We start from the raw sequence: 14,597 nt of genomic DNA on the forward strand, positions 1-14,597 counted from the left end.
TTAATTAAAGCATATGTACAGAAGTTGCCCAAGAGTACACAATAGGTACATAACTAAAACAGGACGTAAACTCAGCGGCTGGGCCAGGGTTGGCCCTGAAATCTGTTCCTCGGGGAAGCAGTAGTGAGGGCTGGGGCTCCCTCCTAACCGGGAATCCTCCTCCTCCCCACACCCGCGACCCCGACGCCAGCGCGCGTATCCCGGGGCGCTCTTCCGCTTCCGGTGCGCAGAGTAAAGGGGCCCGCGGAGCCGGCTCTACTTCCGGTGGGGGGAAGAACAAGGCAGGCACCACCGGAAGCGAGGAAGGTGCTGTGTAATTACTGCGGCGCTGAGGCTGCTGCTTCTCCGAAAATGCCGGATTACCTCGGTGCGGATCAGCGGAAAACCAAAGAGGAGGAGAAGGAGGACAAGCCCATCCGAGGTCAGTTGACGGAGGCAGGAGTTCCGGGCGGGCCGAGTTCGCACCAGGCTGGGCCCCGGGGGCGAGGCGGGATTCCTCTTGGGCGCTCGGTCCTCGCTCCTTTTGTGCGGCTGGTGATTGGATCTGGGGCCGCAGCCGGATCAGCCCGCCAGCCCTTTCCGTCTCCTTCACGCGCTCCAGGTTCTTCTGCATCTCCCGCTGGCTGACACTGTTATTGCGGTTCAGCTCTCAGGTGTTGAAGAAGTCGGGCTCCCCGCCCGGCCTCGCAGGCCGTGGGAAGTTGCCCCGCCCAGTGGTGCTGGTCACCTGGGTGCCCCTTTCTGCCCCGGGCCCCGTGCTGGGAAGTGGGACAGGCGGCCTGGAGCTGTTGTGAGCGGGACGGGGTCGGCCCGCACCCGGGTTCAGCAGCCTCTGGCCTGAGTTCTGGCTGGGAAAGAATTCGGAGCGCAGACTCAAACTATAAGAGAACGTTTATTTGGGAAATCACGGAGGAGAAGAAGTAATTTGTAGAGGAAATGGACTTAAGAAACACGTTTTAGAGGCGGAGGAAGGGCCCTTGGAGTTCGGGAGTGAGGAAGGTGAAGGTAATGCGCCTGGGGGGTGGTGGGGGGATGTGGGGGGGAGGGGCAGGGTGCTCAGTCCTAAGGGTTTGAGGGTGGAGATTTTAGGGAAGGTCCCAGGGGGACATCTCAGCAGTTTTCCAGGCGTCCTTTCAGAGCCTAGGTCTCCACTAATTGGTTGGTTGGCTCAAGGCAGGGGGTCATTATCCAAAGCAGCTGGCCCTGAGGTCAGCCATAGGGTGCCTGGTCTCCTTCTGTTGCCTTTTTGGGCCTGGGGCTCCCGGGAGGGAAGGTCAGGGGTCCAAACCGCTGGACCAGGGATATGCAAGGGGAGGAAAGGTCACTCTGGGGGCACGGTCCTACCCTACAGTTGTTCTCTGTTAGGCACCCGGGCTTTCTGCCCTGGTGAATTTCTGTACCTGACCCATCACCCTTGCTCTGCTCATGTCTGTCTAACTGCCTACCGCAGAGCCAGGGTCCTGAAACATAATTTTTTTTACAAACAAACATTCCTTTAACTTGATGATACCTTCACATGCCTAAAACTCAAAAGGGAGAAAAAAGATACATTGACCATTGTCTCAGCCCTGGCCCCAGCCACCCTTTATCCACAGAAGCAAATAGACATTTTCTATGCATATGCTAGCAATTTTGCTCATGTATTTTATTTTTTACATAAATGCAGCATGCTGTACATCTTGCTTTTCAGTTTTAATATGTACTAGAAATAAGTTCATATTTTTAAAAAATATATTTTATTGATTTTTTACAGAGAGGAAGGGAGAGGGATAGAGAGTCAGAAACATCGATGAGAGATGCCTCGATCAGCTGCCTCCTGCACACCCCCTACTGGGGATGTGCCCGCAACCAAGGTACATGCCCTTGGCCGGAATCGAACCTGGGACCCTTCAGTCCGCAGACCAACACTCTATCCAGTGAGCCAAACCAGCTAGTGTGAACTAAATTCATATTATATGGAGTCAGTGTTATGTCTTTCTGCATCTGCATAGTATTTCAGTTTTGGAGGTGTAATGCATGAAATTAATCATTATTCATGGACATTTTTCTTCCAGTCTGTTGGCCGTTATAGAGCAGTGAGTAACCTTGTTCATATAACTTTTACTACATGCACAAACACAAGCTGTAGGATATATTTTAGAAATGGAGTTGTAATTTTTTTTTTTGGAGTTGTAATTTTGATAGAAACGGCCAAATTAGTCTCCTGGAGACTGTACGCTTTTACACACAGTGCATGAGACATGCACACCATTTTCATACACAATTTCCCACTAGGCCCTTATGTAGTCTCATCTTTATGCTGTTTTTTGTTCCTTATAGACTATTTTCAAGCATTCTTAGGGTGTGTTTTTCTCTTTTCTCTAATTCTTCCCTCTCTAAGTAACTTCAGCCTCTCCCAGTGCCCTTCTTCCCTGTTTCCAAACTCTCCTCAGAGAAAGAGCATTCCCTCTCTACGTTCATGTCATATTCTACTCTTTCCCTTGAAAATTTTGTAGGCCACTGTAAACCTCAGAGGTACTCAGTCACCTAATGGAAAACTTAGTACAGAGATTTAACATTTCTTCTGTGTACTTCTCTGGGTGTGTTACTCTGTCAATGAGGTAATAAATTTATCCCTTGGATACAGTTAGTGGCAAACGTGTGTATAGTATTTTATGCTCTTCATATTTTATGTAATCTTATAGCAATACTGTGAGGATAAATTATTATCTCTATTTTTCATTATTTATGTATTTTTTTGAGAGAGAACATTGATTTGTTGTTTCACTTCTTTATGCATTCATTGACTTTTTAATATATATTTTTATTGATTTCAGAGAGGAAGGTAGAGGGGGAGAGAGAGAGAGAGAGAGAGAAACAAACAAACATCAGTGATGAGAGAGAATCACTAATTGACTGCCTCCTGCATGCCCCCTATACTGGGGATCAAGCCCACAACCCAGGCATGTGTCCCTGACTGGAATCGAACCTGGGACCCTTCAGTCCGCAGGCCGATGCTCTATCCACTGAGCCAAACCAGCTAAGGCCATTGATTGTTTCTTATATGTGCCCTGACCTGGGATTGAACCTGCAACCTGGCATATCAGGAGAACACACACTCTAACCAACTGAATTACCTGACCAAGCGGTAAAGCCACTCTTTATGTGCTTTGCTATAAGTTATGTAATTTTGGATTTAACTTTGTTGTGCAAGATGAACTCTGGCGGGGTGGCGCGTCATGGTGAAGGTCCTTTCTTGGATGCAGGTATCTGATGGTCAGATTGGTTCTGGAGGCTGGAAGTCTGAGGTCAGGATGTCAGCATAAGTGGGTTCTGGTGAGAGCCCTCTTCCAGGTTGCAGACAGGCATCTTCTGTCTTCTTGTGGTGGAAAGGACCATTGTCGCTATTTTTCAGATGAGAAAACTGGTGCTCAGAGATTAAGTGATTTTTCCAAGGTTACTTAGCAAATGCTTGACTTTGTTGGGACGGGTGTCAGGTTGTTTTGATTCTCAAGCTGTTCTTTGGGCTACCTGTTCTTTTTTTTTTTTTTTTTTAAATATATTTTATTGATTTTTTACAGAGAGGAAGGGAGAGGGACAGAGAGTTAGAAACATCGATGAGAAAGAAACATGGATCAGCTGCCTCCTGCACACCTCCTACTGGGGATGTGCCCGCAACCTGGGCATGTGCCCTTGACCGGAATCGAACCCGGGACCCTTCAGTCCGCAGGCTGATGCTCTAGCCACTGAGCCAAGCCGGCTAGGGCGGGCTACCTGTTCTTAATGGATCACATCTCTTTGAGACTCGCCAGCACTGGCTGTGTATCCTTTTAAATCCACCTTCACCCAGTTATCCATGATTCCAGCAACTATTTGAAGGTTGTAGTTATATCATTACAACTTTGAACATTTTTCCTCACTCAACTAATGAGCTTTGGATTTGAACAGAGAAGAATTGTTAGCTCTAATTTCTTTTGTTTAAATCTTATGTGTTTTCTTTCTTTTTTTTCCAGCTTTGGATGAGGGTGATATTGCCTTGCTGAAAACTTATGTAAGTCCTTTCAGTGTCTACACAATATAGATGTTTTATTTTGAAATAAGAACTATTGTTGGTATTGCTCTTCCAAAATAATTAGAAGAGAATATCTAGAAGTTTATAGTAATCTTTACTGAAATAAAGTCACCTTTTTACAGATTCTATCTAGACTAAATCAGAGTGTAAATATTCAGTGTGTCTAAGTTTAAACATTATTTTTATACTGTTTGTAATTAAAATGTAGAACTCTGTAGAAAGATATTTAAAACAATTTACACAAATATTTACTGTACGTGAAATGTATGAACTGTTAAGTGTTTTTGTAGTTTAATAAATTGTTGATTTCTTGATACTCCAATTAAACTGAGCTTTATCTCCTAGGGTCAGAGCACTTACTCTAGGCAGATCAAGCAGGTTGAAGATGACATTCAACAACTTCTCAAGAAAATTAATGAGCTCACTGGTATAATTTAATTTCTGTTTCCTCTCTCTAAATGTAATGTATTAATCATATCAAAGAATTTAAAATATAAATGTTGCTCTTTCATGAATTACAGATTTTAAAAAATTATCGTTCCTATCTTTTAAGAAATTGGATCTCATTTAATAAGCCCTTTTACAAACAAGTTTAATGCTTAAGCAATTAAGAAATAACATCAGCCGAAACCGGTTTGGCTCAGTGGATAGAGCGTCGGCCTGCGGACTGAAAGGTCCCAGGTTCGATTCCAGTCAAGGGCATGTACCTGGGTTGCGGGCACATCCCCGGTGGGGGATGTGCAGGAGGCGACTGATCGATGGTTCTCTTTCATCGATGTTTCTGACTCTCTATCTCTCTCCTTTCCTCTCTGTAAAAAATCAATAAAATATATTTTAAAAAAAGAAAAAAAGAAATAACATCATCCTTTAAGCAAGTAATGTTTCTGTTGGTCAAAGCCATATTTAATAAACTTTTTTTTTTATATTGATTTCAGAGAGGAAGGGAGAGGTAGAAACATCAATGATGAGAGAGAATCATTGATTGGCTGCCTCCTGCATGCCCCTTATTGGGGATGGAGCCTGAAATCTGGGCATGTGCCCTTGACCGGAATCGAACCCGGGACCCTTCCGTCCATAGACCAATGCTCTATCACTGAGCCAAACCGGCTATTGCTTTAATAAACTCTTAAAACCAGTTAAAGTTTCTTATTGAATAAAAATATGATCTCACATGGTACTGCTTGCAGTAAGTGGTCTATTGCCTAGTAATTGGAAACTTTTCTTGGGAATTTCACTGGTGACATTTTATAATATTTGACCACAAAAAATGTCAAATATGTTATTAAAGTTTTGGCTTATGACTACTTTAGGGCAGCAGTTTTCAGCTGGATGATTTTGCCCCCCTCCATCCCTCAGAGCATGTGGTAGTGTCTGGAGATAGTCTTGATTCTCAGGGCTTGAGGGGGAGACGGTGCCAGTGGCATCTAGTGGCTAGTGTCAGGGATGTTGCTAACCATCCTATAATGCACAGGATACCCTCTGCAACAAATTATTTAGTTCAAAATGTCATTAGTGTAGAGGTTGAGAAAGTTTTCTTTAGTGATGCTTACATTTTAGTGAATTTTATAATCTCTTTATGTAGGTATTAAAGAGTCTGACACTGGCCTGGCCCCACCAGCACTCTGGGATTTGGCTGCAGATAAGCAAACACTCCAGAGTGAACAGCCTTTGCAGGTTGCGAGGTATGTCCTGTGGAAATTTATTTGAGTCTCAGGTATAATGTGATAGTTCATAAAGAATGTTCATTCTAAATTCCAAGTAAATAAAGCTTTCTACAAAAGTATCTGGGGTTAAAAGTGTGTACCTTAAACAATTATTCAAGAAATAGGTGAAGCCATAATCATATAAAAGATTCAAAGTGATACAGAAAGACGCAGGGCGAATGTGAATCTTCCCTTCCATCTTCGCTGTCCCACTGTCCCTTTCTCAGACATAACAAATACTGAAGGTAGTTTGGTCCTCTTCATCCTGCTGTATGGCTTCCTGTCCCAACATCCTCCTAATGTAGTTATATTAAAATTTAGGTTAGATCAGTATTCAGCATAATCATGGCTAAATAAACCCTATTCATAAAGAGCCAGGAAGTAAATTGTGATTACTTACCCTTTCTTGTACCACTTTTTCTTTGACTGGCCATAATTTGTATGTATATTACTAACCCCCTCAATTTCTCCTGATTGCCTGCACTGCTCTTCAGATGCATTGGGTCCATCTCCATCAGGTTTTCCCTCGTGTGTACCTCAGGTGCACCGGCCGCATCTCTCAGCTTGACCTTCCCCAGCACTCTCTGACCTGCTTCAGTTTGACCAGTTGCCCTTTACGCCTGTTGGCTCACAGTCATCCTGTCATTTCTTACTCTGGAGGTTCCCTTTGCCTCTCTCATATTGTTTGTGTACCAACTCTTTTTGGTTTACTCTTACCCTCATTAGATGGGCCATATTCTCTGGTAGCTTCATGAAAGAGGGTCATTTAGGAGGTAATATTTTGAGACCATACATGTCTGTAAATGTCTTGGCTGGTATAAAGTTTTTTTCTCCTTCAGAAATCTGAAGGCATTGTTTCATTGTCCTCCATCTGTAGTGTTAGTCTCAAGCCATTCTGATTCTCAGTTCAGTATATGTGACCTGTTTTTTCTTTGAAAATTGTAGGGTCTTCTCTTGTTGTCACTTGTTCTGAAATTTCATGATGATGTGCCTTGATGTTGGTGTATTTACACCCATGATGCTGGGCTCTCGTCCTTCAGGGTGGCACATTTTCTTGAAATTATTTGAATAATTTCCTTCTTTCCATTTTCTAATATCCAAATAATAGAAGTCCTCTATTTTGGACTTCTGTCATTTGAATATTGGACCTCTAGGATTGCTCTTCTAATATGCTAATCGTTCTTGCTTTTTTTTTTTTTTTTTTTTTAACTATTTTTGCCAGCATTCACTTAATGTTCAAGGAGGAGCATACTTTCAAAGGTTCTTGTCTCACCATTCTGGAAGTTGAGGTCCCTGTATAGTCTACCTTTTCAGCTGTGGATTAAAAAATCTGTGTCTGTGCATACAGTGTTGGCAGGGTCTGTCAGATAAAGTAGTGATAAATACGTTTATATATGTAATTCTGCCTCCCTGGTAGACCTTGGCTAGTAATAGGAAACAGTTTTGTCACACAGTTAATGCTTCAAGGACAAAACATCTTCACCTTACTGTTCGTGCTACCTGTATGCATACTCCAGAGACTGTTGTATTTCCCTGTATTTGTTGTTACAGATTATGACATGAGTTCTCTCTAACATGAGTTCTGTCTTCTGTTTTTGTTTTTCTTCAGTACACAAATAATATAGAAGAGGAAAGGCAGTAGAGTACTTTCTATATAATGTACACATAATTATAAATTTGCCTTCATGTGTCACACCGAAAAAAAATACATTTAAGTTAAAAACTGCAACAACAATAAAAATCCTTGTATAAACACAGGAAAGAATGGAAAAACATTTATTACTTAGTGTAAGACAAGATGACTGTCTTTTGATAGGGAAAATAAAAAGGAAAGTAACTTAAGATAGTGGTTTTCAACCATTTTCATCTCATGGCACACAAACTAATTACTAAAATTCTGTGGCACACCAAAAACTATATTTGCTGATTGGACAAAAAAAGGTATACTTTTTATTCATTCAACTGGATGGCTTTTGTTGTGTTGGCTGTTGGCATTTTTTTATTTGACACTCTAAGGGAAAAGAGGTCAGTGCCTCTGACTAAATAGTCAGGTACTGCATGTTCTAAAAATTCTTGTGGCACACCAGTTGAAAATTGCTGACTTAAGACATAGAGAAGTATCACTAATAAAGTAATATAGTTATGAAAATCAAGAAATCAGAGAACTTCCTGATGATGAAATATTTGGGTTAAATTTCCAGGGGTATGCATCTTTTAAAAATGTTATGGATTGGCTTAATTTGTGTGGGCCCTTGGAATTAAGCATATTCTATAGAAAAGGATCTTTTAACAGTGGCCCAGTTTCTGCAGTTCTAGTTTCCACCTGCTCATTAGTGTGCTGCTTGCCCAGGGGAGAATCTAGTTACTTGAATTCATTATTAGTGGTTTCGGTTCCTTACTCTAATCGAGTCTTTTGCTGTGTTAGATGTACAAAGATAATCAATGCTGATTCGGAGGACCCAAAGTACATTATCAACGTGAAGCAGTTTGCCAAGTTTGTGGTGGACCTCAGTGATCAGGTAGCACCTACTGACATTGAAGAAGGGATGAGAGTTGGGTAAGATTACTATTTATAATAAATACTCATTTTTTATTAAAGATACCATGTCACATTCACATCCTTGGCGTTCTTTTGAATGAATGTACTGGTTGCCATGGAATACCAAGGGATGATCTAGCAGAGTACTTCCGTTTGAACATCCTTTGTTCTGCATCCACTTCCTGACCTCACACCTTCCTCTTTTCCCCCACCCCTACTATGGCTTTCATTGAATGACTTCAACTGTCATAAAGTAAATGCAGAATTTGAGAGTTGAGTTTGCCGGCCTATTTAAGGTAACATGGTGTAAGTGGAGGATAGTTATAAGGATCGAGTTAATGTAATTCATGTTTACAGAATACATAATTCACTTAGAAAGTTTTTTGAAAATCTTAGTATCTTTTTTACCTTTTTAGTGTGGACAGAAATAAGTATCAAATTCACATTCCACTGCCTCCTAAGATTGACCCAACAGTTACCATGATGCAGGTAAGGAACTATGGGGGAAAAAGAAATGGCATGACTTAGAATACAACTGCATCCATCTCAAGAAAGTTTGAAACTTTAACTGATATTTATTGTTAATATGTGGGTATGTATTGATTTGCCCAAATTTTCTAAAACACTTTTCAGTTGAGAAAGTCTTCATTAGTTTTTGCTAGTTTATCTCTCAATATCATAAGTAACATAGCAAGTGATTCTAGTGCACTGGGCAATATATTCCATTTAAAAAAATTATTACTTGGTATAAATTTGATTTTTCTTTAGGGTATTGGGGCTACTCTACTAGATAGAACTTTTGGACTAGTATTCAGAAATCTGTGGCTATATGTTGTACATTTTCTTCCCTCTTTTAGGTAGAGGAAAAACCTGATGTCACATACAGTGATGTGGGTGGCTGTAAGGAACAGATTGAGAAACTTCGAGAAGTAGTTGAAACCCCTCTACTTCATGTAAGTGGCTGAGTGTTGCATTTTAAATTTCTTTGTATAAAGATATGATAGCCTATTGTACGCTGTGCACTAAAATTGCCAATTTATTAGGTAGCTTTTTGTATTTTATAATATCCTTAATGGAAATTTTTGAGGGGATAGAGGGTGGAGGTGTGGAGAACAGGTAAGTTCCAGAAGAGAAAGCAAAAGGATTGAGTGGTCAAGCCAATTAAAAAAAGAGAAAGATTTTCTACTTTTAGTGACACAGGAGGTTGACGTATAACCTTTAGCAGTTTGTTAAATATGTTATAGTTTATTGTAGAAGAAACTGTGTGCTTGAATGATGTCTTCTTGTGCTTGAATGATGTCAAGAAAAAAAGAGCTTAAATGGAATTGAAGTAAACTTGGGACGATAATGGAAAACGAGTACAGAAAATACTTTTGTTATATATTTATTTTTATTTTTTTTAAAAGGGGAGAATGATGATTTTTATTTTTTTAAAATATATTTTACTGATTTTTTTACAGAGAGGAAGGGAGAGGGATAGAGAGTTAGAAACATCCATCAGCTGCCTCCTGCACACTCCCTACTGGGGATGTGCCCGCAACCAAGGTACATGCCCTTGACCGGACTTGAACCTGGGACCCTTGAGTTACCAGGCTAATGCTCTATCCACTGAGCCAAACTGGTTAGGGCTACTTTTGTTCTTTAAACACTGCAATTATTTTAAAATTAGAAAAAAAGAATTGTTAAGCCTGGATAGTAGAAATGCCTTTAAAAGCCATTCAGCCTTATGTATCTACTAGAGGCCCGATGCACGAAATTCGTGCAAGAGTAGGCCTTCCTCTCCCTGGCTGCCAGCACCAGCTTCCCTCGGGAACCGGGGACCCGGGCTTCCCTCTAGCCGCCAGCAGACACCCGGGACCTGGGCTTTCCTCGCAGCCCCGGCTTTGTCCGAAGGATGTCTGGAATGACGTCTGGTCTAATTAGCATAGTACCCGTTTATTATTATAGATATGAGTCTAGTTTATATCTTATATTTTAGAATAAGTAAAGTTCTTATTAGGTCAAGTATATAGATTGTGGACTTAATAGTTTTGGTTTAAATATATTGATGTAGAAGTAGTCTTATTTTTATTATACAGAAGTGAGTGATAATTATAAATATTGTGTCTCCATCACAGCCAGAGAGGTTTGTTAACCTTGGCATTGAGCCTCCCAAGGGCGTGCTGCTCTTTGGTCCACCGGGTACAGGCAAGACACTCTGTGCTCGGGCAGTTGCTAACAGGACTGATGCTTGCTTCATTCGAGTTATTGGATCTGAACTTGTGCAGAAATATGTCGGTGAGGTAAAGTAAATTGATCATAATCAAAGAATTTGTAGCTCTGTGAAAATTTTATAAAGCAGGGATGAAATTTAAATGGCAGTTTCACATAAAAAGATTGAGACCTGAAATTTCTTGATTGATGGATTGTAATTATTAGATGTAGAAGCCACCAGCTTTCCCTTGTGGTCATTTGGAAATAAACAACTGCTTAACATTTTTATTTTTATTTATTTATTTTATTAATTTCAGAGAGGAAGAGAGAGGGGGAGATAGAAACATCAATGAGAGAGAATCATTGATTGGCTGCCTTCAGCATACCCCATACTGGGGATCGAGCCCGCAACCGAGGCATGTGCCCTTGACTGGAATAGAACCTGGGACCCTTCAGTCCGCAGGCTGATGTTCTATCCACTGAGCCAAAGCAGCTAGGGCCTGCTTAACATTTTTAATTACCATGCATCGCCTCAGAAATATGACTTTTTCTACAAATTTGGTTAGTAAGAAAAATACCCCAGAAATGCCCGGTAAATGCATTCAGAAGTGTGCTTTTGCTTTAGGGCCAACCTTTTATGGTCTACTGAGAAAGAAAGAACATGGAGCATCTATCTATACTCACAACACATTCTTTCTCACACACACACAGATTTTTTCATTAGAGAGTAAGTCTAAGGCTGTATATATTGTATCTGAAATGTTAATGACTAGAATACTTACAATAAGAATTAGAAAAGGAACTGCATGAATTGAGCTATGCAGTACGTTTAGTCTCTGAGCAACACTTACAAATCAAATTCAGTGATCAGAAATGCCAAGTGATAAGTCAAATGCTTTTATTTCCTCAGGTGTTACTGATTGAAATGGTGGCTTTATTTATTAATTTGACCTCTTCAGGTCTTAGAGCTATTGGCTATTTACTAGGCACAGAATCATAAAATTACTTAAGGCTAATAAGGTTAATTTAACATGAATAAGGTTAATTTGATGGAATAGGTAACAAACTTCAGTTGTTGTTTTTTGGAAAAAGCCTGGGATAATAGTTGAGGATACTCTTAGCTATATTGAAAAGTTTGAAGTATAACTTTTTACTATATTCTTGAAGATTTAAAAATTAACTCTAAATTAACAAATTATTTTTCCCCTTAGGGGGCACGAATGGTTCGAGAGCTCTTTGAAATGGCCAGGACAAAAAAAGCCTGCCTTATCTTCTTTGATGAAATTGATGCTATTGGAGGTATGGATGGTATTTTAAAGTAAAAAGAAATGTTATATAGCTTTGCTGTTTTTCAAAGTCTTTATCTTTGTACTTTCCTAATTTCATTCATGTGACATATTTTCACACTTGAACAATTCCTAACTTGGGATACAGCTTCAGTTAATGTGATAAGAAAGCACTGGGGCATAATTTAATTGGTGCTGGTATTTCATAAAGTGTACATAAGTATTGTTACTGTTGGCTTCATAGATCTGATGAAATACACTATTAACTGTGCGATCTAGACCATTTGTTTTAACTAACTCTTGAGCCTAAGTTTGCTCATCTTATAATGGGCATGATAATTCCTGCCCTGCTTATTTTATGGGTTTTTGAGAGTTGTAAAGTAGTGTGATAGATTTTGAAAATGAAACTTCTGTAGGCCCTGACTGTTGTTATAGTCTATAAGAGGAATGAACCTTACTAGGGAGAAGTGTCAACTGGCCAGAGATTTTTTTATTTAAGGAACTTAGTGATAAAAATGACTTGAAAATATAGGGGACCTTGTAACACTGCTAGGGGACTGTGGTTAGGTTATCTAGAGTTTGCTTTTATACTGGGTGGACGTTGTGGAATTGGGACAGGCTGTAGTTAATGTCTTCAAGTGGTTAACTTGAGCCCAGTATATTGATGCAGTGTGGTGATCTTGAAGTAATTTTTATAGTGTCATTGGAATAAGCCATAAGCCTTACAATGTCAGGATGCTCTGAACTTACGCTTTCCAAGGTGGGTTGTGTATAAAACAGTACTAGGGCCCTGACCGGTATGGCTCAGTGGATAGAGCGTCAGCCTGTGAACTCAAGGGTCCCAGGTTCAATTCTGGTCAAGGGCATGTACCTTGGTTGCAGGCACATCTCCAGTAGGGAGTGTACAGGAGGCAGCTGATCGATGTTTCTCTCATATCGATGTTTCTAACTCTCTATCCCTCTCCCTTCCTCTCTGTAAAAAATCAATAAAATATATTTTAAAACAGTACTAGGGTGCAGGAAGAAAATACTACCAATTTTTCCTTATTTAATTTTAATCTTTTTTAATTTTTAATTTTTTGTGTTATTTTGTACATAATATGCTAATACAACAGTATGTATCTCTATAATTTTAAAATGAAAATATATACTTGGAGGCTTATTTTTTGTTTGGTTTTGTTTTTGCTATTTTGGTTGAAATGAGACAGACATTTATCTAAGAGTACATTAATGTATCCAAAATAGTGATAGTGTAAGTTATATTTCTACTGTATTATGGTGCTAGCCTTATTTTTAAGAAGAGTTTTGAGAAATGTGGAAGAGTATGGCAGTTTCTTACATTATAGGTGTTTCATGTATTCTGCTGCCTAGTCTTGGTGTACATTTGAGTGATTTCAAAACAAAGTACCTTGAAGAAGATTTAAAAAATACTTTATTTTTATTTTAAAAAATATTTTTATTGATTTCAGAGAGGAAGGGAGAGGGAGAGAAATAGAAACATTAATGATGAGAGAATCATTGATTGGCTGCCTCCTGCATGCCCCCTACTTGGGATCAAGCCTGCAACCTGGGCATGTGCCCTTGACCAGAATCGAACCTGGGACCCTTCAGTCCGCAGGCCGACGTTCTATCCACTGAGCAAAACCGGCTAGGGCAAAAAATACTTTAATGAAGTCTATGTTAAATAAATCTATGACGAGCCTTTTGAAAGATTCACTTTCTAATTAGTTTTGTGAAAACCAGGCAGTTATTCTAGGATTTGCTTAAAGTTGGAATTCACTTGCCCTGGAGGGCATGATTTGAGCTGAGAGTAACAGTACTTTCAGGTTACGCTAGTGCTCCTGTGACTGGATAAGTCTTTCCTTTTGTCTTAGGGGCTCGTTTTGATGATGGTGCGGGAGGTGACAATGAAGTACAGAGAACGATGTTGGAATTGATCAACCAGCTGGATGGTTTTGATCCTCGCGGCAACATTAAAGTACTGATGGCCACTAACAGACCCGACACTTTGGATCCAGCACTGATGAGGCCAGGGAGACTGGACAGGAAGATTGAATTTAGCTTACCTGATCTAGAGGTTAGAAAACCATTTCTTAGAAAAGGGATTTTTGAAATTTTTCTTCCTGTGATGTTTTCCATTGTAATATTTTTCAATTCCCCTGTTTTTAGGGCCGGACTCACATTTTTAAAATCCATGCGCGTTCAATGAGTGTTGAAAGAGATATCAGATTTGAATTGTTAGCACGACTGTGTCCAAATAGCACTGGTAGGTTGAAAGGTCTTGCTTATATTTGTTGGTCTGTCTGTCCAGGCTGCTTTAATGAAGCCTATTATTTTCTTTTTGTTTGACAGGTGCTGAGATTAGAAGTGTCTGCACAGAAGCTGGTATGTTTGCCATCAGAGCCCGGCGAAAAATAGCTACTGAGAAGGATTTCTTGGAAGCTGTAAATAAGGTCATTAAGTCCTATGCCAAATTCAGTGCTACTCCCCGCTACATGACATACAACTGAGCCCTGAGCTTTCATGAAAACACTTTTAATTGGAATCCTAAGCTTATATAGACTTGTTAATAACCATTTCACACAAAAAATAAATGGTTTTAAAATGTTTTTTTCAGATACTTTTTCTCTGTAGTATAATAAAAGGTGATATTTAGTATCATTAGGCACAAAAGATTATTACAGTGTACGTTATTTTTTGATCCACTACCATTTAAGGATTTCATAGCCTAAAGTGCTTGCTTAGAGCATGTATGTCTTAGGCATATATAGGCTGGGTGCTGTACATATGTCATATCCTCCCATCTGCCCAGTGAGGCAGATCTA

General features: G+C 39.9%; 1 protein-coding gene across 1 annotated transcript; it reads left to right on the forward strand.

Annotated features, from left to right (window-relative positions):
- The first annotated feature begins 261 nt into the window (after positions 1-261).
- PSMC2 (proteasome 26S subunit, ATPase 2) lies at positions 262-14,381 on the forward strand. The gene is made up of 12 exons (XM_059712763.1): positions 262-421; positions 3,993-4,030; positions 4,397-4,478; positions 5,634-5,733; positions 8,180-8,311; positions 8,710-8,782; positions 9,151-9,246; positions 10,411-10,575; positions 11,698-11,785; positions 13,647-13,849; positions 13,942-14,038; positions 14,125-14,381. The coding sequence occupies exons 1-12, from the start codon at positions 352-354 to the stop codon at positions 14,280-14,282; spliced, it is 1,302 nt and encodes a 433-aa protein (XP_059568746.1). The 5' UTR covers positions 262-351; the 3' UTR covers positions 14,283-14,381.
- Positions 14,382-14,597: the final 216 nt, after the last annotated feature.

Source organism: Myotis daubentonii, chromosome 10 (genome assembly GCF_963259705.1).
Source record: "Myotis daubentonii chromosome 10, mMyoDau2.1, whole genome shotgun sequence".
Classification (NCBI taxonomy): domain Eukaryota; kingdom Metazoa; phylum Chordata; class Mammalia; order Chiroptera; family Vespertilionidae; genus Myotis; species Myotis daubentonii.

Excerpts from the sequence above, each read along its gene's own strand:
- PSMC2 (XM_059712763.1), top strand. The coding sequence starts at position 352 with ATGCCGGATTACCTCGGTGCGGATCAGCGGAAAACCAAAGAGGAGGAG. Across the intron at positions 4,031-4,396 it reads TTGCCTTGCTGAAAACTTAT|GGTCAGAGCACTTACTCTAG; the intron begins GTAAGTCCTTTC and ends TTTATCTCCTAG. Across the intron at positions 8,783-9,150 it reads CAACAGTTACCATGATGCAG|GTAGAGGAAAAACCTGATGT; the intron begins GTAAGGAACTAT and ends TCCCTCTTTTAG.